General features: G+C 54.7%; 1 protein-coding gene across 12 annotated transcripts; it reads right to left on the bottom strand.

Annotated features, from left to right (window-relative positions):
* Window positions 1-53: 53 nt before the first annotated feature.
* Window positions 54-25,017, bottom strand: ADGRE5 (adhesion G protein-coupled receptor E5). Of its 12 annotated transcripts, none has more exons than XM_074026134.1 (20): window positions 24,882-25,017; window positions 17,931-17,981; window positions 17,588-17,730; window positions 15,755-15,910; window positions 11,581-11,712; window positions 10,833-10,979; window positions 10,257-10,403; window positions 10,124-10,170; window positions 9,920-9,997; window positions 7,129-7,306; window positions 6,934-7,044; window positions 5,840-6,105; window positions 4,241-4,420; window positions 2,860-3,051; window positions 2,260-2,486; window positions 2,051-2,117; window positions 1,856-1,947; window positions 1,587-1,755; window positions 766-867; window positions 54-679 (listed from the first exon to the last, which is right to left on the bottom strand). In XM_074026134.1, exons 8-20 carry the CDS (start codon window positions 10,166-10,168, stop codon window positions 650-652), a joined length of 1,737 nt encoding a protein of 578 aa, XP_073882235.1. In that variant the 5' UTR covers window positions 10,169-10,170; window positions 10,257-10,403; window positions 10,833-10,979; window positions 11,581-11,712; window positions 15,755-15,910; window positions 17,588-17,730; window positions 17,931-17,981; window positions 24,882-25,017; the 3' UTR covers window positions 54-649. The 12 variants fall into 12 exon arrangements, with proteins under 12 accessions (XP_073882235.1, XP_073882238.1, XP_065392354.1 ...); XM_074026137.1 differs by having other exon boundaries at window positions 6,937-7,044; XM_065536282.2 differs by having other exon boundaries at window positions 17,614-17,730.
* Window positions 25,018-27,217: the final 2,200 nt, after the last annotated feature.

The following is a 27,217-nucleotide window of genomic DNA, read 5'->3' as shown; positions in this document are numbered from 1 at the left end:
TGACGGACACCCTGGGCCTGGCGTCTGAATCACCACCAGCAGGCAAGGCCATCTTCTGTATGCATGTGTTTAATTTTAAGTGTCAACATTGAAAAGTTTGAACAGATAAAAACACATTACACAACATCCACAACCTTTACAACAGTGAGAACCTCCTGCCTGGGCAGGCAGGGCAGGCCTCTGTACCGTGAGCCTCAGGCAGTGGCCCCAAGGGGCTCTGCCATGGGGCCTCTGACATCAGTCTTCGCTTAAGAAGGAAGCTGAGCCCCAGCACCTAGTCTTTTCAGTTCTGCAGCAGACGTGAGAGGAAAAGTCCAGGCCGGGACGAGCCCTCAGTCTGTCCTGAGTACTAGCCCCAGGTGCCAAGGCAACATGCTGCAGCCCTGGGCCAGCCCTTGTACTTGCCCTGGGTCACAAGGTGGAGGAGAGAGGCAGCCAGCAGTAGGACCAGTGGCTCCGGCTCCACCCCACTGGGTGTCCTGGGCTTTGATGCCAGACTATAGCTGCCACTCCCTCCTGGTGGCACACACGGGGCTTAGGGAGGGAGGGTGGAGGGAGCAGAGCGGTGGACGAAGGGAAGATGGATGGTCTTCGTGTACAAAGCTGCTGCGGCCACAGGAGCTGCTGGACCGTCCAGAACCATGTGCTTTCATATGCCAGACTCTGACGCCCGGAGGGCCTGGAGAGGAGAGCCCAGTGAGACCTGAGCCCTGCCAGCCCTGGTGCCTTCCTGCCCACACACCCGCCCCAGGCGCAGCCCCTTACCCGGGTCTGATTGTGGCCAGTGCCAGACGTGGTAGAGGTGAATTCTGAGTACTTGCTCCCGCTGGCAACTAGGCAGGCCCACTTCCGGTATTCCTCCCGAACCTGCCGGCCCAGATACCCAGTCAGGGCAGGAGCAGGCCCTGGGACCGTGCGTGCTCCTCCCCATGCTCTGCCTTTAAGCCCCACCTTGGTGTTTTTGTGTGTGTGTGTGTTTTTTTTTTTTTTTTTTTGAGATCGGGTCCCCCTGTCGCCCAGGCTAGAGTGCAGTGGCACTATCATAGTTTATTGCAACCTTGAACTCTTGGGCCCAGGTGATCCTCTTGTCCCAGCCTCCTGAGAAGCTGAGGTTATGGGTATTCACCACCATACCTGGCTATCTTTTTTTTTGAGATGAGTCTCACTGTCCCCCAGGCTGGAGTGCAATGGTGCCATCTTGGCCCACTGCAACTGCCGCCTCCCAGTTCAAGTGATTCTCCTGCCTGAGCCTCCCAAGTAGCTGGGACTACAGGCATGTGCCACTGTGCCCGGCTAATTTTTGTATTTTTAGTAGAGATGGGGTTTCACCACATTAGCCAAGGCTGGTCTTAAACTCCTGACCTCAGATGATCTGCTCACCTCGGCCTCCCAAAGTGTTGGGATTACCGGCGTGAGCCACCTCGTCTGGCCTCACCCTGGCTATCTTTGAATTTTTTGGTAAAGACAGCGTCTGGTTATGTTGCCCAGGCTGGTCTCGAACTTCTGGACTCAAGCAATCCTCCCCCCTCAGCCTCCCAAGTAGGTGGGAGGATGACAGGTGTGTGCCACCGTGCCCAGGCCCCCACCTTCTTGTTGAGCAGGCAGTGCAGCAGGTAGAGGAAGGCGCCCTGCAGGCAGTTGAGGATGGTGAACACATAGGTCAGCACCAAGCTCCGATCATCGAAGATGAACAGGCCAAAGACCCAGGTGCAGCCCAACAGGAAGAGCTGCGCGATGGCCGTGATGGTCAGCGCCCTGCGGGGAGGGGGGTTGCAGTGTGGGCCCCCACATCACCTCCAGCTTCATGCCCCTCACCCCGGCCCCGCCTCCAAGTCCTCCCAGCCCCTCCTCTCACCTCGCCTTCTTTAATTTCTTCATGTCTGGATTGATTTCAGAAAACTTCTGAGTGAGCTTCCAGACGGTAGTCACGAAAATGACAGCATTGCACTGGGCGGGGGAGCAGATTGTGGGTTAGAGGTCGAGAGCGATAGTCCAGGCGGGCCTGGGCCCATGGCGCTTGGGCTTTGATGGAGGGGGAGTGGGCACTTACCAAAATGATAAAGGTCACAGGCCCCAGGAAGCTCCAGAGGAAGCCCTGCTCAAAGTCCAGCCAGCAGCTGTGAGGTAAGGGAGGGGTCCCATCAGTGTCCCAGGAAGCCAGAAGCAGAACCGAGGGCAGCTGGACATCGTGCGTGGCACTGCTTGTGAGCCCCGGGCCTAGCACCCCGCCCTCCCCCTGCCCCACCTCGTTGCACTCACTATCTGGGGCGGCCGTAGCCCTTGCTGTAGACGGCAGCCGAGACGCCCACGATGAGCAGGGGCACGCCATAGCCGATCAGGCAGAGCCAGCGCGTACTCAGGCCCTGGCCCTGGAACACGCGCACCACAAGAAAGTAGAGCTCCAGGCCCTCGAGGCTCATCCAGCAGAAGGCGGCCAGGAAGCAGTAGTGCAGCAGCCCGGCCACCAGGCGGCAGCGCAGCCCCACCTGCGGGGCGGGGACGGAGGGGCGGGTCGACGTCAGCGCGGGGCGGGGCATGCGGCGCCAGGGCCCGAGAGTGGGCGGGACCACAGCCGAAGGGTGGGCGGGTCTGGAGCCGGGCCAGGCTCCCCTCCAGGGCCCATCCCCAACAACGCTCAGAAGCGAGCGGGGACTCGGGGCATGGCCAGGCGGCTCCAAGGCCAGCGCCCTTTAAAGAGACAACCCGACCCCCCGGTGGGCGGGGCCAGATCCCGGGCAGGGGCGGGGCCTCATGCCTCCAGGGCCCGCCTACCCGACCGAGCCCCGGGAGTGGGCGGGGCTAACCCCTCCCAGGTCTCCCTGACCCCAGAGCTCAGGTGGGAGCCGGGCGGGACCTCACCTGGCCGCCTTCGTTCTCAATGCCGGCCAGGAAGATGGTGGAGCCCACGAAGAGGCAGATGCAGAGGTGCAGGTGTATGGTGGTGCGCGAGCCCTGGATGGGCCGCACCAGCAGGAAGGTGAGGATGCACAGCAGCAGGCAGAAGAGTGACAGCGCCAGTCCCACCCTGGTGATCAGGGACAGCTTCCAGTCCTAGGAGTGGCACCGGGTGCTCAGGGTTCCTTCAGGGCCTGAGGCCTTTCTGCCCTCTTTGTGGTCCCTTTTCCGCCAACACTCTGACGGACCCACCTCTCTGACCTCCTCCCTTGTCCCTCCTAGATCTGGCCACACTTACCAGCTGGCAGGGGAGTCTACGGATTTCACATTTTTGTGCTTGCTGGGCTTATGGCCTGGACCACAGGCGCTCCCCTTCTCTGCCTAATTGCGGTTTTCGACAAGGCCCAGCTTAACTATGGATTCTACTGAAGTCACATACAGAAAGTGGTGCTCCAGGCTGAGTGCAGTGGCTTACGCCTGTAATCCTAGCACTTTGAGAGGCTGAGGTGGGCGGATCACCTGAAGTCAGGAGTTCGAGACCAGCCTGCCCAACATGGTGAAACCCCCGCCTCTACTAAAAATACAAAAATTAGCTGGGCATGGTGGCGTGCACCTGTAATCCCAGCTACTTGGGAGGCTGAGGCAGGAGAATCGCTTGAACACGGGAGGCAGAGGTTGCAGTGAGCCAAGATCACACCACTGCACTCCAGCCTGGGCGACAGAGCAAGACTCTGTCTCAAAAAAAAATAAAAATAAAAATAAAAATTTTAAAAGGCCGGCATGGTGGCTCACACCTGTAATCACAGCACTTAGGGAGGCCAAGGCGGGTGGATCACCTGAGGTCAGGAGTTCAAGACTAGCCCGGGCAACATGGTGAAACCCTGTCTCTATTAAAAATACAAACATTACTCAGGCATGGTGGTGCACGCCTGTAATCTCAGCTACTCAGGAGGCTAAGGCAGGAGAATCCCTTGAACCTCACTAGCTGAGATTGCGTCACTGCACTCCAGCCTGGACGACAGAACGAGACTCCGTCTGAAAGAAAAAAGGCAAGTGGTGCTCCCTCGGAATGCTCTACACCGGGAGCTTTTACTTGACATCTCACAATTGGTACAGGATGGACAGGCAGAGGAGCTACTGGCTGCACCCGATGTATAGTTTCTGAGTTGTAGAGAAGAGGCCAAAGGAAGAGGATGCGAGGGGTGTGATGTGGGGACACCTGGGCTGTGCAACCATGCAGACATATCTGAGCAACCAGCAGGGCTCCATGGAGAACTAGCTGCCTGTCTGGTTGCTGCTGGACCTTGTTACCTGTGGGCGCTTGAGGATGGCCCCAGCTGCTCACCTCCAGGTCATAATGAGCCATGAGGATCGCAAAGCTGCTCAGGTGGCTGCATTGGCAGGTGGTGCTACCGTTCTTGCTGCCCAGCACCCGGCAGCCCTCGGTGGCCCAGTGCCCTCCCCTGTTGCTGTCACTCTTCCAGAAGGCACAGATCAGCTCCTGCCGTGGCCCAGGCATCACGTCCTGTGGGCAGATGGGGGTGGTCAGAGAGGTTGGCCTGGAGCTCACTCTTAGGTCCTGGGCTTGCGCTGAGCCCAAGAGGGATGCTTGTTTACTAGATGAGTATTGACTGAGCGCCTACTGAATGTAACAGTTTGGAGACACAGCAGTGAACGCCGCAGAGACAAGCACCTACCCTTGTGAGGTTGACATAAGAGTGGGAGAGGAGGCCGGGCACAGTGGCTCATGCCTGTAATCCCAGCACTTTGGGAGGCCGAGGCGGGCGGATCACCTGAGGTCAGGAGTTTGAGACCAGCCTGGCCAACATGGCAAAACCCCATCTCTTACCAAAAAATACAAAAATTAGCTGCGCGTGGTGGCAAGCACCTGTAATCCCAGCTACTTGGGAGTCCCAGGCAGGAGAATCGCTTGAACCTGGGAGGTAGAGTTTGCGGTGAGCTGAGATTGAGCAACTGCACTCCAGCCTGGGTGGCAAGAGTGAAACTCCATTTCAAAAAAAAAAAAAAAAAAAGTGGGAGAGGCAGATTATGTCATAAACCTAATGAATAAGTAACATACATAGTACATTAGAAGGTGGCCAGGCGTGGTGGCTCTCGCCTGTAAGTAATTCCAGCACTTTGGAAGGCCAAGGTGAGAGGATTGCTTGAGGCCAGGAGTTTGAGACCAGCTTTGGCAACATAGCAAGACCTCCACCTCCATTTAAAAAAAAATGTTTTTTTTAATTAACTGGGCATAGTGGAGCACACTTAGAGTCCCAGCTACTTAGGAGGCTGAGGCGGGAGGATCACTGGAACCCAGGAATTCTAGACCATCCTGGGAAACATAGTGAGATCCCTGTCTCTATCAAAAATAAAAAAGTTAACTGGGAGTGGTGGTACATGCCTGTAGCCTCAGCTACTCAACTCTGAGGCCAGAGGAATGGATGGGTCCAGGAGTTCGAGGTTGCAGTGAGCTATAATTGCGCCACTGCACTCCAGCCTGGGCCACAGAGTGAGACCCTCCTGTCTAAAAATATAGATAAGTAAGAAAAGAAAGGCTGGGCGCGGTGGCTCAAGCCTGTAATCCCAGCACTTTGGGAGGCCGAGACGGGTGGATCACGAGGTCAGGAGATCGAGACCATCCTGGCTAACACGGTGAAACCCCGTCTCTACTAAGAAATACAAAAAACTAGCCAGGCGAGGTGGCGGGCGCCTGTAGTCCCAGCTACTCGGGAGGCTGAGGCCGGAGAATGGTGTGAACCCGGGAGGCAGAGCTTGCACTGAGCTGAGATCCGGCCACTGCACTCCAGCCTGGGCTACAGAGCGAGACTCTGTCTCACCAAAAAAAAACGGAGTCACATGGAGAAAGAGCTTCACAGGGAGGGGCCCAGCACATGCAAAGACCCTGGGTTATCTTTGAGGAAGGAGCAGAGTGAGCAGAGACCTTGGCAGGAGGGTCTCTTCCCTCCTTCCCACCGGAGGACTCAAGGTGGGAGAAGGCGAACAGGATGGGGAAGTTGAGTTCCTTGGTGTTGTTGTGGCTCAGAAAGACGGAGTTGACGGCCGACAGGCGTCTGAGTCGGACACCGCGGATGTTGCTTTCATAGATCTCCTCCAGCTCAGCTTGCTTCTTGGAATGCAGGTTCAAGGAGGCATTGGCCAGCAATGTCGTCATGTTCTGGATGGAGAGGATGCCCGCCACGGCGGGGCCTGGGGAACAGACACGCTTGCTGCCTACTCCTATTGTCCTCCTCCCATGCTGTATCCTCCCTCCCAAGATGGCCCAACTCAGGCTCAGCCAGCCCACCACGATGACGCCAGGAGCCCCTCCCGATGAGTCAGTTTCTAGCTGTTCCTTTATTTATTTATTTTTGAGACGGAGTTTCGCTCTTTCGCCCAGGCTGGAGTGCAGTGACGCAATCTCAGCTCACTGCAACCTCCACTCCCCAGGTTCAAGCGATTCTTCTGCCTCAGCCTCCCGAGTAGCTGGGATGAAAGGCGCCTGCCACCACACCCAGCTAATTTTTGTATTTTTAGTAGAGACGGGGTTTCACCATTTTGGCCAGGCTGGTCTCGGACTCCTGACCTCGGGTGATCCACCTGCCTCAGCCTCCCAAAGTGCTAGGACTACAGGCATGAGCCACTGCGCCTGGCTTTTTTTTTTTTTTTTTTTTTTTTTAAGACAGGGTCTCACTATGTCGCCCAGGCTGGAGTGCTTTGGCGTGATCATAGCTCATAGCAGCCTTAACTTCCCGGGCTCAACTGATCCTCTCACTTCAGCCTCCCGAGTAATTGGTACTACAGGCACAGGCCACCACACCCAGCTAATTTTTGTAATTTTTGTAGAGACCAGGTTTCACCATGTTGCCCAGGCTGGTCTTGAACTTCTGAGCTCAAGCGATCTACCCACTTCTGCCTCCCAAAATGCTGGGATTGCAGGCATGCCCGGTCAGTTGTTCCATATTCTGAACCTCACCCTGGCCCCATCCCAGCTCCTCCATCTCTTTCCCACGGGCTCCCGTTCCAGACGGCCACTGCTACCTGGGTCCTTGGCTCCAGCTGCCACAGCCCAATTCAGCTTCATGCGTGCATTGCTCTGACCCATAGTGACGTTCTTGTCCCCCTGCTTCTGGATCATCAGGGTCAGCTCTGAGGGGAGAGGGGCAGTAGTGATTAGGGACCCCGGGTACCAGGTGGGGCCCAGGGTTAGGGCAGGGCAGGCCAAGGTCTCACCTGTGTTCGAAGGGGAAAGGTAGGTGAAGGGGCCTTCAGGCAGGGTCTTGGCCAGGATCCTCAGGATGTCTTCAAGGTTTGAGAGCAGCTGGGTGGCTATGAGGTGCCGGACAGATGGGGCCAGGGCCTCTATGTCCCCAGGAGCTTCCATCAGTTCGTCTACCAATTTGATGAGGTTCTATGGGGTGGCGGGTGACAGAATCGCTGGAGCATGGGACCACAGGGGTTGCCTGAAGGACCTGGATCTCACCTCCCCCCTGCCCACCAGGGGACATCCTGGAGACCCACAGGCACAAGGGAATCACTGAGATCATGCAGTAACCAGAAAACAAGTGGCGGATTGAGTATATGCCTCCATGTATGTATGAATCACAGTGCTTAACACTGGTTGGGCACAGCCTGCCTGCCAGGCTCTGTATTGATTTTCTGTTCTTTTTTTTTCTTTTTCTGAGACAAGGTCTCGGTCTGTCTCCCAGGCTGGAGTGCAGTGGCATAATCATAGCTCACTGCAACCTCCGCCTCCCAGACTCAAGTGATCCTCCCACTTCAACTTTCTGAGTAGCTGGGACTACAGAAGCGTGCCACCACACCCGGCTAGTTTTTGTAATTTTTTTTTTTTTTTTTTGGAGATGGAGTTTCACTCCTGTCGCCCAGGCTGGAGTGTAATGGCGCGATCTTGGACCACTGCAACCTCCGCCTCCTGGGTTCAAGCAATTCTCCTGCCTCAGCCTCCTGAGTAGCTGGGATTACAAGTGTCCACTACCATGCCCAGCTAATTTTTTTATTTTTAATAGAGATGGGGTTTCACCATGTTGGCCAGGGTGGTCTCGAACTCCTGAACTCCTGACCCACCTCTGCCTCCCAAAGTGCTGGAAGTACAGGCATGAGCCACTGCGCCCGGCAATTTTTGTACTGTTTTGTAGAGATGGATTTCACAATGTTGCCCAGGCTGGTCTTGAACTCCTGGGGTCAAGAGATCTGCCCACCTTGGCCTCCCAAAGTGTTGGAATTACAGGCGTGAGCCACCGCACTCAACCTTTTATTTTATTTTTGAAGACGGGCTCTTGCTGTGTCACCCAGGCTGGAGTGCAGTGGGGCAATCCTAGCTCACTGGAGGCTCCCACTCCTGGGCTCAAGGAATCCTCCTGCCTCCCCAGTAGCTGGGATTACAGGTGGCCACCACCATCCCCGGCAGGCTCTGTTCTAACTCTGTCCGGCACTTTTAATGCATCTGAACCTGCTCTGAAGTGTAAAATACACAACAGATTTCAAAGACTTATTCTAAGAAAAAGAATACAAAATATCTCAGGGTTTAAAAAAAATAATTCCCGGCCAGGCTTGGTGGCTCACGCCTGTAATCCCAGCACTTTGGGAGGCCAAGGCGGGTGGATCACCTGAGCTCGGGAGTTCAAGACCGACCTGACCAACATGGAGAAACCCCGTCTCTCCTAAAAATACAAAATTAGCCGGGCATGGTAGTGCATGCCTGTAATTCCAGCTATTCAGGAGGCTGAGGCAGGAGACTTGCTTGAATCGGGAGGCGGAGGTTTCGGTGAGGCGAGATCATGCCATTGCACTCCAGCCTGGGCAACAAGAGCGAAACTCTGTCTCAAAACAAAACAAAGCAAAACAAAAACAATAACTTTGATCGGGCGCGGTGGCTCACACCTGTAATCCCAGCACTTGGGGAGGCTGAGGCGGGCAGATCACGAGGTCAGGAGATCGAGACCATCCTGGCTAACATGGTGAAACCCCGTCTCTACTAAAAATACAAAAAAGTAGCAAGGCATGGTGGGCGGCGCCTGTAGTCCCAGCTACTTGGAAGGCTGAGGCGGGAGAATGGCATGAACCTTGGAGGCGGAGCTTGCAGTGAGCCGAGATGGTGCCACTGCACTCCAGCCTGGGCAACAGAGCGAAACTCCGTCTCAAAAACAAAACAAAACAAAACAAAACAAAAAATCATTCCATGTTAAAGTGGTAATACATTGGATCTATTGGGTTAAATGTAATCTTAACTTTATTTATTTATTTATCTGAGACTGAGTCTCACTCTGTCTCCCAGGTTGGAGTGCAGTGGCACAATCTTGGCTCATTTCAACCTCCGACTCCCGGGTTCAAGTGATTCTCCTGCCTCAGTCGCCCTAGTAGCTGGGACTACAGGTCCCTGCCACCATGCCCGGCTAATTTTTTTGTTATTTTAGAAATGAGGGCCGGGCGCGGTGGCTCAAGCCTGTAATCCCAGCACTTTGGGAGGCCGAGACGGGCGGATCACGAGGTCAGGAGATCGAGACCATCCTGGCTAACACGGTGAAACCCCGTCTCTACTAAAAATACAAAAAACTAGCCGGGCGAGGTGGCGGGCGCCTGTAGTCCCAGCTACTCGGGAGGCTGAGGCAGGAGAATGGCGTAAACCTGGGAGGCGGAGCTTGCAGTGAGCTGAGATCCGGCCACTACACTCCAGCCTGGGCAACAGAGCGAGACTCCGCCTCCAAAAAAAAAAAAAAAAGAAGAAGTGGCAATGGGGGGATTTGAACTCCTGTGGCCCATCTCCAGGTTCTTAAGTGCTGCAGTCTGTTGCCATTATACCTGGTGTATGTGTGTGTGCGTGCGTCTTCATGTGTCCGAGTGTACATATGTTTGTGTACATACTGTATGTAGTATGTGTATCTTATGCGCATGTACATCTCTGACTAGAGGCCCCTGCTTGGGTTGGGCACTCTCTCTGGCCACATGGAAGCCTCCCCCAGCTGATTCTACACTGTCCTAGGGTCCCCCAGCATCCTGCCCTTACCTGGATGGTGACATTGGCTGAGCTTGTCTTGAAGTCTCTGTCCAGGTCCTGGACTTTGTTGAAGAATTGGGAAAGCGTCTGCAGAGAGAGGAGATGTGGGGGTCAGAGAGCCTGGACGGTGGGTGGGAAGCTTAGGACAAGGAGACAGATGCGGTGCTGTGTGGATGGAGTTCCTGCCACCTCGTCCCTGCAGGGGCCACTCACCTGGCTGTGGACTCCAGGGGGCAGGGTCCAGGTGGGGAAATTCATCTCTGCAGGGAACGAGACAAGCGGCTCATTAGGCGGGAGAGTGTCTGTGTGTGTTGGGGGTTGGGGAGCTTCTAGGGTCAGGTCATACCTTTACAGACAGTGTCCTTTTGGTTATTCAGGATTCCGTGTTTGGGCTCCCAGCCTGGGCGGCAGCGGCAGGTGTACGAACCCACGGTGTTGAAGCAGACGGTGGAATTGTCACACTGATGCAGACCGGAGCTGCACTCGTCCACATCTGAGGACAGGAAGAAGGGAGTCAGGCCCTGTCCGAGCTCAGAGAAGGTCCTGTCTCCTGTCTGTGCCCCCAGCTCGTTCTTCCTGGCATTAGTGCCCCCCTTGGAGTGGCGGACGCTGGGTTATGGAAGCGTGGAGAGGCCTGGGCACAGCAGGTGTGCCCCGTGCAGATGTGCAGGTTACGAATATGGTGAAACGTCTTCCTCCCAGTGAGTCATCAGCTGTTGCCTGGGGTCCCCCTGAGCCTCCCCCCTCAGTACCCCAGCTCCTTCCCGGGGAGCCCTGCTCTTTTCTCATCTAGCCTCAGAAGAACGAGCGCCTGGCACAGCCGGGCGCCTCCAGCGTTCGTTCCGCTTGGTTCGTGGGGTGCCGTTGAACATGTGGTTAGATGTTTGTGGGTCTCTGGGAACGTGGGATCTGAGCTCTCGACCTTCACAGATGGTATTGTTTGGGCCATTGGGGGACCCCGGAATCGGTTGCCAGCCCGGGCGGCAGCGGCACTGATAGCTGCCCACGTTGTTGAGGCAGTGGGTGGAGCTGTGGCATGGGTTTTGTCCGGAGGTGCATTCATTCACATCTGAGGACAAAGCCAGAGGGTCAAACCCTGTCCCTGACCAGCCCAGGCCTGCCCTCCACTCACTGCACCCACTTCCCTGTCTTTTCATTGCCCCGGACTGAAGACCATTATTGCACGTGTCGCCACCTGGTGACCTTCAGCTTCACCTTCAAAGCATCTTATGATGGTCTTCCTACCAGAAGGGCACAGCAGGGACCATGGTCCCCAGTTTATAGGAGGTGAAAGCAAAAGGGAAACTGAGTCATGGGAGCCGGACTTCCATGACTAAAAACTAAAACCTCTCATCTGCTCCCTCCCTGGTCATGGTGGAGGTTCCCCTTCTCAGAACTGGAAGTGACACCTTCTTCCACTCACACGTGACAGATGAGGAAGGGGTGAGGTCTGGGGGCCCACAGGGCACTCCGAGCCCCAGAGGCCCTGCTGCCTCCCTGCTGTGGCGGGACCTTCCTGGGAGGTGAATCCTTAGGCAGGGGCTTAGCAGGTCCTTGACCTTGTGGGAACCTGCGGATCTTCTCCCTCCTCCTCAGCTGCTTTGCAGGACCTGCCTCGGCTCCATCCCCAGCTCCCATCCAGCCTCACAGCGTCTTCCCGGGGCCTCTACCTGTGCAGAGCTTCGGGTCCTCAGGTTTGAACTTGAAGCCAGGCAGACACTGGCAGGTGAAGCTGCCGAGGGTGTTGACACAGGTGCCGTAGCTTTTACAGAGCCTTGGGTTCTGCTGACATTCGTCCACGTCTGCAAGAGGAAGGAGAGGGTGAAGGATGCCCGTAGCTGTGAGCAGCTTTCGGGGCTGAGGGTCCGCCATGTTTCCCGGCACGGAAGCATCTGGAAGGCACCACTGTCTCCTCCCTTTTCCAATCCACACAGAGGCATCCTATGGTGAGGGTGGTGGCCCAGGCCCTCTGTTGTCCAGATGTGGCCGGAAGCAGCCAAGTCCTCCCTTCTGCTCTGCCTTTCTGGGCAGCTCCAAGCTGGTGTGTCCCAGCCATCTGTGTCCCAGCCTGAGGATTCCGGGCAAAGGCCAGGGTGGGGCCTTCCTGAGAACCAAATGCAAGGGACATGCTGTGCGCCTGGGCAGGACGTGTCTTGGCTCTCAATGGTGGCCCTGGGCCTGACTCCCCCAGGATGGCAGCTCGCTGGCCAAATTCTCAGAATCCTGGTGGCCCTGGCAGGACGGCGCTGTCCCATCCACACTAGCTCTGAGAGCCCAGCTTCATGGACATGGGCCAAGGCCCCTCCCTGAGCCAGGGCCCCCGTGATGCAGTGCAATGGCAGGGGTGGGGTGAACGAGCGATGGTGCGGGACAGGCTAGGGCTGCCTGGACAGTGGGCACCAGGCTGGGGTGGACAGTGGGGGCTGATGTCCAGCCAAGCAGCCCCGAGTCTACAAAGATGCTTTTTTCTGACCCCCAGGAAGGGATCTATGGGTAGGGAAATAGCAGGATGTGGTGAGAATCCATATCTGAGCAGAGCTGGCCGTGAGTGGGGGCTTGTGGCTGGAGAGGGCACCGGTGCCGATGGGTGAGGGGTGGCAGATGTATCTGTCCTCTCTTCCCTTGTCATTCCACCAGGGATGGAGACCTGTGGGCCCTGCTGAATGGGGTTCAAGCTTCCATCTCTGTCCCCAAGTGCTCCAGACCAGGACTGGGCTCGGGAGAGGATCAGGCCTGGGGCGATGGTCTCCAGTGACACTCTCTCTTGCCATCTAGTCCAGGCTGGAGCCGCTTCCTTCATCCAATCCTCTGAGTGCCTGTTTTTTTTTTTTTTTTTTTGAGGCAGCGTCTCTCTCTGTCGCCCAGGCTGGAGTGCAGTGATGTGATCTCAGCTCACTACAACCTCTGCCTCACGAGTTCAAGCAATTCCCCTGCCTCTGCCTCCTGAGTAGCTGGGATTACAGGTGCGCACCACTGCGCCCAGCTAATTTTTCTATTTTTAGTAGAGATAGGGTTGTACCATGTTGGTCAGGCTGCTCTCGAACTGCTGACCTCAAGTGATCCTTCCACCTTAGCCTCCCAAAGTGCTGGGATTCCAGGCATGAGTCACAGCGCCTGGCCCTCTGAATCCATTTGTGGGGTTCATGTCACCCTGACCACCCCTGGCCACAGCATCCTCCCAAGCTTTGGTCACTGGAGATGCATTTAGGCCCAGGAATTATCAGAGTGGGTGAGGGTGGAGCCTTGAATGGGGAAATGGATGAGGGCTAAATGGCCAGGAAGACGGTCAGGAGGCATCTTCTCCAAGCAAGGTTGTTGGCTGAGATTCCCTCCTCCTGAGATTCTGGACAGGGTTTTGGGGTTCATTATGGTAGGAGTGGGTGTCAGAGGGGTTCCAGGTGTGGCTGAGCTCATGTGAGCCCCAGTGGCAGCAAGTCTCATCCTGGCAGTCCCTGGCGATGGCGGAAAGGATGGATACTGTACTGGAATGCGCCACCACACGCCATGTCATGAGCCCATGACATATCCTGAGTGCCAGCCCCCTTTTGTTTTATGCAAATAAGATGCCAGATGGGCAGGGGGATGTTCTGAGCTTCCGACGTGGCCCCCTGTGGAGGCTCCTGAGTCTCAGGGTTGGGACAAAGATGGGTGATCAGGTGTCTAGGATGGCCCTGAGACGCCTGGAGACAGTGGGGTGAGGAGTGGATGGAGCCGGATGTCAGAGGCCCCGTGGGCTGTGACATTGGGTGCATGTGTCCTCAGGTGTAATAGTGAAGCCTGGAGTGCTGAGGTTAAAGGGAGGGGCCCAGGCCCCTCTGAGCTTCTCACCTCTGGTGATAGGTCCTGCTCCAAACCAGCAGGCTGCTGTCTCTATCACCTGCCTTGATGTCCATGGAGGTCCCTCTATCACCTCAGCCCTGCTGTCCACGTCTCTGCCCAGCTGCCTGACTGAGTCACCTTCTCTCAGCCCAGGCCTGTTTCTAACACAGCAGCACACCTCCTCCATAACCACAACCACCATCCCATGCAGAGGGCTCATAGCAGCGGGTGGGCAGCACCCCTAGCCGGGGCACCCTGGGAGGAAACCATGATCGCCAAGTACAGTTGTGCAGGTTGCTCACTGCACAAAAATGTTGGGCCAGTGAGATGAGCAGGGGCTGAAAACCAGTCCACTCTTTGTTTGTCAAATGTGTCCACTGGGAGAGGGGGATCTTTTTCCAATTCATAGGAAGACCCTGTCCTCTGGCCAAGTCACATGCGTGTGGGGCAACACCAAGTCCACTTGCAAGGGCCCCTGGGGACTAGCAGTGTGGTGGACAGAAGTCTCTTGCTGGGCTCCATGCAGGTTCATGTCCCAGGTACATGCATCTCTGTCTTGTCCCCCACCTTACCTCCCTCTTCGTCCCTCTGCACTCTGCCTGAATGCAGAGCAGGAGAGGTGGAGCTGGGAAGCTGGGATCTGGGCTGCGGGCCCTTTCTTCTCTCTGCAGTCTGAGTCTCATCACCTCCCACCTCCGCGCCACTCCTCTTCCTGATCTTGGTACCCTGCACTAACTCCCTCTCTTTGAATGAGTCGCTCTCAGCTGCCCACTGCTGGCTCCCATCTGCCCCTGTGGATCCTGGAAGCCCCTCCCTGCCCAAACAGCTTCCCTGAAAAAGAGGCAAAGCCTGGAGTTCCAGTTTCTCCTGGCCTGAGCTATGGCCTCAAGCAAGACCATAGCAAAAGCTGTGGCCTCTGTGCAGGGTTAGAGCCTTGCAGCTGCTCTCTGATCTCGCACGCTACAGTACCCATCCTGGGGGTGCATCAGATCAGAATTACGATAAAATCCCCAATAGCCGTTGCTGATAGAGCACATTCTGCAAGCCAGGAGCTTTTAAGTGCTTTTTTTTTTTTTTTCTTTTCAGACGGAGTCTCACTCTGTTGCCCAGGCTGGAGTGCAGTGGCAAAATATCAGCTCACTGCAACCTCCGCTCCTGGGTTCACGCCATTCTCTTGACTCAGCCTCCCGAGTAGCTGGGACTACAGGCGCCCGCTACCACGCCCGGCTAATGTTTTGTATTTTTAGTAGAAACAGCGTTTCACTGTGTTAGCCAGGATGGTCTCAATCTCCTGACCTCATGATCCACCCGCCTCGGCCTCCCAAAGTGCTGGGATTACAGGCTTGAGCCACCACGCCCAGTCTTCTTTTTTTTTGAAATGGAGTTTCGCTCTGTCACCTAAGCTGGAGTGCAGTGCTGTGACCTCCGCTCACTGCAACCTCTGCTTCTCAGGATCAAGCGACTCTCATGCCTTAGCCTCCTGAGTAGCTGGGACTACAGGCGCAGGCCACTATGCCTGGCTAATTAATTTTTTTTTTTTTTTTTGGTATTTTTTGTAGAGATAGGATTTCACCTGCTTGCCCATGCTGGTCTGGAACCCCTGGGCTCAAACAATCTACCTGCCTTGGTCTCCCCTTTAATAGGGGTGGGATCTTGTTATGTTGCTATGGGCTGGTCTTGAACTCCTGGCCTCAAGAGATCCTTCCGCCTCAGCCTCCCAAAGCACTGGAATTACAAGCATGATAATGTTATCACATCTCACATGTGGACAGAAGTTTCTGAATAAGTATCCTGGCCAATGTCATACACTTGGTTTTCAGGATTTGTCCCAGGCAGCTGGTCCCAGAGTCAGCCCTTAATCCTCACATCGCTCTGCCTCTCTGGGGTGGTGGGGTAGGTACATGCACACTTGTCCCATCTCACTGACCCTATAACCAAGGCCCTGCTCTCTGGATGCTGCCAGAATGGCTGTGGTGACCCCAAATCTCACGGATGGAGAGTCAGAGGACGTGGGGTGGTTCTTACCTTGACACGTGTTCTCGCTCTCATTCTTGAATGTTTTTGCCCCAGAAACAAGCTCATACCCCGGGTTGCACACGCAGTCGTAGCTCCCCTCTGTGTTCCTGCAGTCCGAGGATTTTCCGCAAGACACTTTTGACGGTGGCACACACTCATTGATGTCTGGAACACAACAGGACAGGGAGTCACCTCCCAAAGATGTGAATTCCATCAGGGCAGAGACCCCCATCCTGATTCCCCAACATGGGGCCTGCTGCTTAGTATCTTTTGGAAAGAATCCTAAGTTGCACTGCACAGGCTGTGCTGCAGCTGGAGCAAGCCATTCCTGAAGACCACACTTGATCTCAGTTCTCTGGCTGGCATCCTAGATTTGGACACAGTGAACAGAGCTGAGGTGGGGGATGAACAGGAAGCTCCACATCCCCATCCCCAGTCTTTTTGTAGAAATTTAAACCCCATGGCGGCCGGGTGCAGTGGCTCATGCCTATAATCTCAGCACTTTGGGAGGCTGACGTGGGTGGATCCCCTGAGGTCAGGAGTTCGAGACCAGCCTGGCCAACATGGCAAAACCCTGTCTCTACTAAAAATATAAAATTAGCCAGGCGTGGTGGTGCATGCCTGTAATCCCAACTACTCAGGAGGCTGAGCCAGGAGAATCGCTTGAACCTAGGAGGTGGAGGTTGCAGTGAGCCAAGATCGGGTCACTGCACTCCAGCCTGGGAGACAGAGTGAGACTCTGTCTCAAAAAAAAAAAAAAAAAAAGGCAGAAAAAACTCATAGCCAGAATGTACCCCTCCCCAGTCTTAAGGGTAAACTGAGGCACAGACTCCAGATTCCTGAGCACCCAGCTTCTCTCTCCCTGGGAAGCCATGCCTATTCACTTCTTACTTCTCCTCCTTCATATTTTTCCCTTATTTTCCCCTTCATTCCTCCCTCCCTCCCTTTCTTTCCCTCCCTCCCTCCCTCTCTCTCTTTTTCTTTTCTTCTCTTTTTTTTTTTTTTTTTTTTTTTGAGACAGAGTTTCGTTCTTGTTGCCCAGGCTAGAGCACAATAGCGCGATCTTGGCTCACCGCAACTTCTGCCTCCCGGGTTCAAGCGACTCTCCTGCCTCAGCCCCCGGAGCAGTTGGGATTACAAGCATGAGCCCATGTGCCACCATACCTGGCTAATTTTGTATTTTTAGTAGAGACGAGGTTTCTCCATGTTGGTCAGGCTGGTCTCAAACTCCCGACCTTCCCAACCTCAGGTGATCCACCCACCTTGGCCTCCCAAAGTACTGGGATTATAGGCATGAGCCACCCCGCCGGGCCTATCTCCCTCCCTCCCTTCCTTCCTTCCTTCCTGCCTGCCTGCCTCCTTTCCTCTCCCTTCCCCTCCCCGTACCCCTCCCCCTTCCCCTCTCCCTCTTCCTCATCCTCTCCCTCTCCTTCCCCTTTCCTTTCCCTAAGACAGGATCTCACTCTGTTGCCCAGGCTAGAGTGCAGTGGTGCAATCATAGCTCACTGTAGCCTCAAACCCTTGGGCTCAAACAATCCTCCCGCCTCAGTCTTCTAAGTAGCTGGGACTCCAGATGTGTGCCACCATGCCCGGTTATTTTGTGTATTTTTCGTAGAGACAAGGTCTCGCCATGTTGCCCAGGCTGGTCTCAAACTCCTGACCTCAAAAAATCTGCCCACCTCAGCCTCCCAAAGTGCTGGGATTACAGGTGTGAGCCACCATGCCTGCCCTCTTTGTCTTTTCTCTGTCCATGATGATAGTCTGGAAAGTGATGCTGTGGCCCCTAACAACAACCTCTGTCCCCCACTGGCACTGGGCAAAGCCTCATAATCTCAGATGTACCCTGCGCTGCCCTCAAGCCTCTGTACCGTCACAAATCTCCGTGGGGGAGGTGAAGATCTCAGATGAAGAGCTGAACCCTGGATTGCAGCGGCAGGCGGTGGCGTTGACACACGAGGAGTTCTCAGGGCACCACCGGGCACAGTCTGCAAGAGCAGGGAGCACGGTCAGAAGGTGAGGGGCAAGGGGACACACAAAAAGGGGGCACTGAGGGAGATGGGGCAGGGCACTGAGTTTCCGTGCACGAGGCCTCTCTTTCCCTGGGCTGAAGGGGGCTGGGCGGGGGTCCAGGTCCCTCCCCAGACTCTGGCTGTGGACTGTGCTTTCTGCTTCCCAGCAGACTCACCCCTGGAGTCCTGGGTTTCAGCTCCCAGCAGAGTCAGCCAGACACAGAATGCTGCAACAGAGAAAGGAAAGGGGGGTCAGAGGGAATCCCAAGGTGGGAAAGGAGGCGTAAGGGGGATGCATTTTGGGGGAGGAGGATGCTGACCCCTCTCAGGCTCAGATCCTGCCTGTCGTTCAAACAGAGTGGGCAGATGTCACATCCCACTTGGATGCTCAAAGCCAAAGAGTCTGTCACCCTGTCCCCATAGGGGCTGTGTTTTTGTTTTTGTTTTTGACACAGGGTCTCACTTGGTCACCCAGGCTGGAGTGCAGTGGTGCAATCATAGCTCACTGCAGCCTCCAATTCCTAGGCTCAAGCAATCCTCCTGCCTCAGCCTCCCAAGTAGCTGGGACCACAAGTGTGCACTAAAAAAAATTTTTTTTTTAAGACAGAATCTTGCTCTGTTGCCCAGGCTGAAGTGCAATAGTGTGATCTTGGCTCATTGCAATCTCTACCTCCTGGGTTCAAGTGATTCTCCTGCCTCAGCCTCCCAAGTAGCTGGGATTACAGGTGCCCGCCACCACACCCGGCCAACTTTTTGTATTTTTAGTAGTGACAGGGTTTCACCATATTGGCCAGGCTGGTCTCGAACTCCTGACCTCAGGTGATCTGCCTGCCTCAGCCTCTCAAAGTGCTGGGATTACAGGCATGAGCCACATTTCCTGACTCAAAAATTTTAAAATAATTTATCATGCCAGGTCAAAAAATTAAAAATACTTTTTTTTTTTTTTTTTTTTTTTTGAGACAGAGTCTCACTGTCGCCCAGGCTGGAGTGCAGTGGCATGACCTCGGCTCACTGCAAGCTCCACCTCCCGGGTTCACGCCATTCTCCTGCCTCAGCCTCCCGAGTAGCTGGGACTACAGGCGCCTGCCACCAGGCCTGGCTAAGTTTTTGTATTTTTAGTAGAGACGGGGTTTCACCGTGTTAGCCAGGAGGGTCTCGATCTCCTGACCTCGTGATCCGCCCGCCCCGGCCTCCCAAAGTGCTGGGATTAGAGGCGTGAGCCACCGCTCCTGGCCAAAATATTTTTAAAATTATTTTTAGGCCAGGTGCGGTGGCTCCTGTAATCCCAGCACTTGGGAGGCCGGGGCGGGCGGATCACGAGGTCAGGAGATCGAGACCATCCTGGCTAACACGGTGAAACCCCGTCTCTACTAAAAATACAAAAAACTAGCCAGGCGTGGTGGCGGGCGCCTGTAGTCCCAGCTACTCAGGAGGCTGAGGCAGGAGAATGGCATGAACCCGGGAGGCGGAGCTTGCAGTGAGCCGGATCGCACTACTGCACTCCAGCCTGGGTGATAGAGCAAGACTCCATCTCAAAAAAAAAAAAAAAAAAAATTATTTTACAGACAGAGTCTTGCTCTGTTGCCCAGGCTGATCTTGAACTCCTGGCTTCAAGCAATCCTCCTCCCTCAGCCTCCCGAGCTCGGCTTGGGGGTGGAGTTTCAGGAACTGAGGAGCAGGGAAGGGCCATAAGCCTGGAGGGGGTCTCAGCTCCAGCTGTCGCTCTTCTGACCTGGGGTGTGTGGGGAGTGGCTAAGAAAACAGTTCAAATCCCAGACAGTGGGCCTCTCTGCCTCAGTTTCCCTCTGTAGAACAGGGATGATGATGACACCCACTCCCCAGTGTAGTATGTGTGGGAATGAACCACATGACTGCTGTCTGGTGTGCCTGAGCATTTACTGCCATCTTCATTTCTTCTTCTTCTTCTTCTTTTTTTTTTTGAGACAGAGTCTCTCTCTGTCTCCCAGGCTGGAGTGCGATGGCACAATCCTGGCTCACTGCAACCTCCACCTCCTGGGTTCAAGCAATTCTTCTGCCTCAGCCTCCAGAGTATCTGCGATTACAGGCACCCGCCACCAAGCCTGGCTAATTTTCTTGTATTTTTGTAGAGATGGGGTTTCACCATGTTGGCCAAGCTGGTCTTGAACTCCTGGCCTCAACTGATCCTCCTGCCTTGGCCTCTGAAAATGCTGGGATTACAGGTGTGAGCCACCGCGTCCGGCCTGCCATCTTCATTTCTTTTTTCTTTTTTCTTTTTTCTTTTTTTTTTTTGAGACAGAATCTTGCTCTGTTGCCCAGGCTGGAGTGCAGTGGTGGGAACTAGGCTCACTGCAAGCTCCGCCTCCCAGGTTCACACCATTCCCTGTCTCAGCCTCCCGAGGAGCTGGGACTACAGGCGCCCGCCACCACGCCCGGCTAATTTTTTTGTATTTTCAGTAGAGACAGGATTTCACCATGTTAACCAGGATGGTCTCGATCTCCTGACCTCGTAATCTGCCTGCCTCGGCCTCTCAAAGTGCTGGCATAAGCCACCACGCCCTGCTTGCCATCTTCATTTCTTTAGGTAAAAATGAAGACGTGGTTGGGCATGGTAGCTCAGGCCTGTAATCCCAGCACTTTGGGAGGCTGAGGCAGGCGGATCACTTGAGGTTGAGAGTTCAAGATTAGCCTGCCCAATATGGTGAAACCCCCTCTCTACTAAAAATACAACAAATTAGCTGGGTGTGGTGGCAAGTGCCTGTTATCCCAGCTACTTGGAGGACCGAGGCATGAGAATCACTTGAACCCGGGAGGGAGAGGTTGCAGTGAACTGAGATCATGCCACTGCACTCAAGCCTGTATGACAGAGCAAGACTCTGTCTCAGAAAAAAAAAAAAAAAAAATGACGGTGTTGGATCCCCCAGGCTCTAAGATGCTCTGGACCTCCACGCTTCCTCCAGGGACACAGGTGCATACACACCACACCCACAACCGCCACCAGCCCTGGCGGTCTGTCCTGGGACCCAGTGGTGATATTTCACACCCTGGGCGCCCCTCCCACAGGAAGACACTGTGGCCGCCTGTTGGGGTGCACATGGAGTGGCGGTTCCCAGCGCTCAGGGGGTTCCCCCTCCCAAGCCATGTCCTGGGGGACCCTCCTCAGATCACCAGGGGATTCAGAGATGGGGACCTAGGGATCTCCTTGCTGTTCACCAGAGAGAGAGAGTCAAAGAAGCAGGGGTGGAGAGAAAATAGAGATTAGAGAGAGAGACAGGAAGAGAGACAGACAGAGGGAGAGAGAGAGAAAGAGACAGAGAAACAGAGAGAGAGAAAGAGTCAGAAAGAGAGACACAGAGAGAAAGAGGCACACAGAGAGAGAGACAGAAAGAGAGAGAGAGAGAGAGAGCTGTGCATGGTGGTTCACGCCTGTAATCCCAGCACCTTGGGAGGCTGAGGCGGATGGATCACCTGAGGTCAGGAGTGTGAGACCAGCCTGGCCAACAGAGATACTGAAACCCCATCTCTACTAAAAATACAAAAAATTAGCCGGGCGTGGTGGCACGCACCTGTAATCCCAGCTACTGGGGAGTTGGAGGCAGGAGAATCGCTTGAACACAGAAGGCAGAGGTTGCAGTGAGCTGAGATCCTGCCACTGCACGCCAGCCTGGGCAACAGAGCGAGACTCTCAACAAAAAAAGAAAAAAGAAAAGAAAAAAGAGAGAGAGACAGAGAGACAGAGGGACAGAGAGGAGAAAGGAGACAGAGCTGGAGAAAGAGAGAGAGGGAGACAGAGAGGAGAAAGAAGACAGCTAGAGAAAGAGAAGACAGAGAAGGAGGCAGAGACACGGAGAGATGGAGAGAGAGACACGGAGAGATGGAGAGAGACAGAAATTACATGGCGAAAGAGAGAGGTGGAGAAACAAGGGGCCCATAGAAAGCAGGAGAGGAAACAGGAGGAAATGGGACAGAGAGAACAGAGGGCCAGAGAGAGAAACAGCGAGGAAGAGAGAAAACCATGAGAAAGGAGGGTGGATGGAAACAGAAGGGAAGGGCAGGGGAAGGGAGGGCGTTGGGATCTGAGCAGCAGGTGGGGCCTGGGGCGGGCTGGGAGGGGACGTCCAGTCCCTGCCGATCTGGGAATCCTGGGGACCCCAATAATCCGGGAGACCTGAAGGGGGGTGTCGGGCAGAGGGATGGGGACCAGGACAACGGCTGGGCGTGAGTCACTTCCTGGGCCTAAGGGAAGGAATGACTCACCACTCATTTGCCCCAATTCAACCCTGGAGGAGCTCCCAGGGGAATTTTAGGGTCTGTTGTTGTGAGCACAGCTTCAGAGGGCGGGTATTTGGGGTGCAGATTGGAGGTCCCCTGACCACTCAGCCCCTGTGTTCAAATTTCATACCCCTTAGGTGGGTGGAAGGCAGAGATCCCCACTCCCACCTCCACACTCCTTCCAGCTGGGTTAAACCCCGCTGCCCAAGCCCACGCTCCCTGCTTCTGTCAGGATTCTCCTCTTCCTCCTCTCTGGCCACAGGGCTTGGCTAGTTCCTCCCTCGGCCAGAACCCAGTTCCTCTTTGCAGAACAGACCACAAAATGACCTCCCCTGGCAGGACAGGATCTAGGCAGATTCATCTCCAACTCCCAAAGCCCCAGGTAACTCCTTTAAAGCTCAAAACCGCTCTAGGAGGCAGGGGCTGTGTTGATGCCCATTCTACAGATAGAGAAACTGAGGCTTAGAGCCCAGAAAAGGATGAGGAAGAATCCAATGAACAGAAGAGGCTGGGGAAGGAGGAATTGAGAGATTGAGGTTCCCAGGGCCCTGGGAAGGGTTCCTTTGTGCCCCATCCCCTCTGCATGGGCTGGGTTCTCTACTCCCACCGTGAGGCTACAGGGCCTGGCTGCCTCCATCTGGGGCCTTGGAAGTTGCCCAAACAGAAGCTGGGAGAGAAGCTGCTGTTCTGGTTTGAGTTTCATCTGGTTTGCATTCTCTGGGCTGAGCCCTAAGCAGTCAGTTTCCTGCATAGAGACCCTGGGGTGGGGGGCGGGGCAGTCACTCCTTCTTTAGGCTTCCTCCTAAGGACCCCCAGACAATTCCCCAGACCTACTAGCGTCTTACCAGAATTTAATAATCATCATAATTTATTATGTATTCATTTATTTTGAGATATGGTCTCACAGTCGCCCAGTCTGGAGTGTAGTGGCGTGATCTCGGCTCACTGCAACCTCCACCTCCCAGGTTCAAGTGACTCTTCTGCCTCAGCCTCCCGACTGGCTGGGATTATAGGTGCCCGCCACCATGCCCAGGTAATTTCTGTATTTTTAGTAAAGACAGAGTTTCACCATGTTGGCCAGGCTGGTCTCGAACTCCTGACCTCTGGTGATCTGCTGGCCTGGGCCTCCCAAAGTGTTGGGATTACAGGTGTGAGCCACTGCACCTGGCCTTATTATTTATTTATTTTTTTTGAGATAGGATCTTGCTCTGTCACCCAGGCTGAAGTGCAGTGGTGCAAACATAGCTCACTGCAGCCTCAACCTCCTGGGCTCAAGGGGTCTGGGTCCTCCCACCTCAGCCTCCTGAGCCACTAGGGCTCACTAGGACAGGCACATGCCACCAAGCCCGACTAATTAAAAAACATTTTTTTTGGCTGGGCATGGTGGCTCATGCCTGTACTCCCAGCACTTTGGGAGGCCAAGGTGGGTGCATCACCTGAGGTCAGGAGTTTGAGACCAGCCTGGCCAACATGGTGAAACCCCGTCTCTACTAAAAATACATAACAATACAAAAACAACAACAACAACAAAAAACAACAACTAGCCAGGCATGGTGGCAGGTGCCTATAATCCCAGCTACTCGGGGTAGGGGCACGAGGCAGGAGAATCGCTCAAACCCAGGAGGCGGAGGTTGCAGTGAGCGGAGATTGCACCATTGCACTCCAGCCTGGGCGACAAGAGCAAGACTTTGTCTCAAAAAAAAAAAAAAAAATTTTTTTTTTTGGTAGAGACAACATCTCAATATGTTGCCCAGGCTGGTCTCCAACCCCTGGGCTCAAGAGATCCACCTACCTCGGCCTCTCAAAGTGCTGGGATTGCAGGCATGAGCCACCGTGCCCAGCCAACACTTTTAAAATGCTGTTTACCTAATTCTTACTGTGAACCAGGAATAGTTTGTGTCCTAACTCACTCAACCCTTAAAACAATCTAAGATGGAGACGGGTTGTGCTCCATTTTATAGATGAGAAAAGTGAGGCGCAGAGGCTCTGTGACTTGGCCCTGGTGACACAGACAACCAGGGCGTGGAACCACTGGGAAGCCAGGTCTTAGCAGCTGCCCCCACCAGGTGTGCCCCCAAGAACCCCAACGTGGGCTCTTGTCTCTCGCTTTCGAGCCCAGGGCGGGGTGCTGAGCTGACACCTGCCACCTGGGGCTGGCCCAGGGAAGCTGTGTCCCTGTGGTCCGGGAAGTTCTAGGTTTTGCCCCAAATGTCATTTCTTCACTCTCTTTGTTGCTCTGTTGCTTAGGCAACGAGTTACCCTGATAACCGTTACAGTCACCTTGGGTGGGGCGGGAAAGGGAGTCCCCGGGAAGTCACAACAAAAATCAAATTCAAACCCACAGCCAGCCAAAGTTCCTTTGATCCACAGCTGAGCCCCAGCCAGGTCTGCGGGGAGCAAGAACTGGGGACTCTGGTGCTGCCCCTGCTGCTGAGACTGCGAGGGACAAATTGGGGGTCCCCCGCAGTGGAGAAGTCCTGGCCTCTAGCTTCCCCACCCCCGCCCATGTCCGTCTATGCGTTACATTAAGCACGGCGGCTCTCAGGGTCCCAGCACTCACTTTTTGCCCCTTTCCTTCCCCCGTGCCTCAGTTTCCCCTCTTAGGGAGCAGATGCCAAATTGGCTCCAGTAGAAAGCTTGAGGATACCTCCGGCAGAGTAGCAGGCTCCAAGAACACCCTGGAGTTCCTCCCGGGGTGTGGGGGTGTCCAAGCACAACCAGCCCCTCTCCCCATGTGCCGAGAGTGCCTGCTTGACAATGTGGCTCCCTCCATCGCAGGCCCCACAGCCATCAGCGGGGCCTCCCGTTTCTCAGACGCAGCCAAAGGTACCGCTGGAGCTTCCTCGCCCCTCCCAGCGGGGCCCCGAAGTACTTACCGAGAAAGACGCGGCCTCCCATGGTTCGAGCTGCCGGCAGGAGTGGCAGGGGAAAGAGTGAGTGGGACAGGTCTGTCCTGTCTCCCCAGGCTGGGCAGCTCTGCGGGCTGCCCCGTCTCAGGCTGGGCAGCTGTGCGGACTGTCCCGAAGCCAGGACTTTATGAAGGAGGTGGGGACTGACAGCCGCTGGCCCAGGGCCCTCCCCGGAACTGGCGGTGCAGCTGGAAACCAGCAGGAAAGTGCAATAAAAACACAGACCCAGGGGCGCTGCAAACACACACACACACACACAGACACACACACACACACACACACACACACACACGCGCGTGCACTCCCTCAGCAAGAATGAAGTGCAACCTGCTTTCAAAATCCTCTGCTGGAGTTTCCACCATGTGGCTCTGACGAACCCTCTGGCCTCTGTGTTCCGGCTGGCTGCTCTGGAGGGGAAGGTGTGGCAGCCGGGTTGGGCGGCAGGCCCCAAGCCTGGGGCCATTTGGCTCTTCCCTGGGCAGGCGCAAAGGGGCCTGGTCAGAAATAGCTCTGGGTGCCCACGCTGGTGGGGCTCGCCCTGTGCCCAGAGCTTTGGCATGTCAGAGTTGGCAGAGCCAGTGTCTCAGCTGGCAGAACCTTCCCCTGCCATTTTCCAGATGAGAAAACAGGCCAGGTGCAGAGGCTCACACCTGTGATCCCAGCACTCTGGGAAGCCGAGGCAGGAGGATCACTTGAGCTCAGGAGTTTGAGACCAGCCTGGGCAACATGGCGAAACTCTGTTTCTAAAAAAAAAAAAAAAAAAAAAAAAAAAAAAAAATTATTCAGGCTGGTGGCAGACATCTGTGGTCCCAGCTACTACTACTCAGGAGGCTGTGGCAGGGAGGATCACCCGAGCTGGGGAGTTTGAGCTGTGATGGTGCCACTGCAATCCAGGTTGGGTGATAGAGTGAGATCCTGTGTCAAAAACAAAAAGACAGAAAGAAAGAAAACTGAGGCATTACAGTGTCCACACAGGAGACCAGGAAGGAAGAAGGGGCCCCCTTCCGATGCCAAGCAGGTGCCAAGAAGAGAAGCTCCACTGCACAGAGCAGACCCCCCCCGGATCTTTCTGGTCTTTCTAAGTCAGTTTCCCCCTGTGGGAAACTTATATTTCAGAGGCCCCTGGGCACTTCGTTAATCAACAGAGAATCATGTGATAGGAGGGTTCTTTCCTTTTTGGATAAATCACATGATTAGCTTGTCTCTTGAGCTACCTAATAATTTTTTAAAATGTTATTTTTTGGCTGGGTGCGGTGGCTCATGCCCGTAATCCCAGCACTTTGGGAGGCCGAGGTGGGCGGATCACCTGAGGTCAGGAGTTCGAGACCAGCCTGACCAACATGGAGAGACCCCGTCTCTATTAAAAAAATACAAAAAAAAACTAGCCGGGCGAGGTGGCGGGCGCCTGTAGTCCCAGCTACTCGGGAGGCTGAGGCAGGAGAATGGCGTAGACCCGGGAGGCGGAGCTTGCAGTGAGCTGAGATCCGGCCACTGCACTCCAGCCTGGGCGACAGAGCGAGACTCCGTCTCCAAAAAAAAAAAAAAAAAATACAAAATTAGCCGGGTGTAGTGGCGCATGCCTGTAATCCCAGCTACTCGGGAGGCTGAGGCAGGAGGATTGATAGAACCCAGGAGGCGGAGGTTGTGGTGAGCTGAAATCGTGCCCTTGCACTCCAGCCTGGGCAACAAGAGCGAAAATGTCTAAAAACAAACAAACGCTATATATTTTTAAAGAGATCTTACTCTGTCACCCAGGCTGGAGTGCAGTGGGACTATCACAGCTCACTGCAGCCTCAAACTCCAGGGCTCAAAGGATCCTCCTGCCTCAGCCTCCTGAGGAGCTGGGACTACAGCTATGCGCCATCATGCCTGACTAGTTTTTTTCTTAAGTTTTTTTTTTTTTTTTTTTTTTTTTAGATGAGGTCTCGCTATGCTGCCAAGAAAATGCTATTATTTACAGAGCACTTAGTCTGCACCAGGCCTGGTCATAAGTTTTGTTGTTGTTTTTAAAAATCTATTTTAACTCATTTACTCCTCAAAACATCTGCAATGATGTCATTCCCATTTGACAGAGGAGGAAACTGAGGCACAAATGACTGACCCAGCGGAGAAGATCCACAGGCGGGCAGCGCAGCCCCGGAGTCCCTGCGATGCGCCCAGGAGAGAGTCTCTATGGGCGCTAACATGTCTTTGCACCTCCGTGGCCCTGAGGCTTAGCAGGCGTCTGTGTCCAGCCAGAATTCAAGGACTTGGTTTTCTGTTCCTTATATTCATATTTATTTTTAGGTTTCCCTACTATTTGG

Source organism: Macaca fascicularis, chromosome 19 (assembly GCF_037993035.2).
Source record: "Macaca fascicularis isolate 582-1 chromosome 19, T2T-MFA8v1.1".
In the NCBI taxonomy this organism is placed as follows: domain Eukaryota; kingdom Metazoa; phylum Chordata; class Mammalia; order Primates; family Cercopithecidae; genus Macaca; species Macaca fascicularis.
This window is presented reverse-complemented; position numbering and strand designations above follow the sequence as displayed.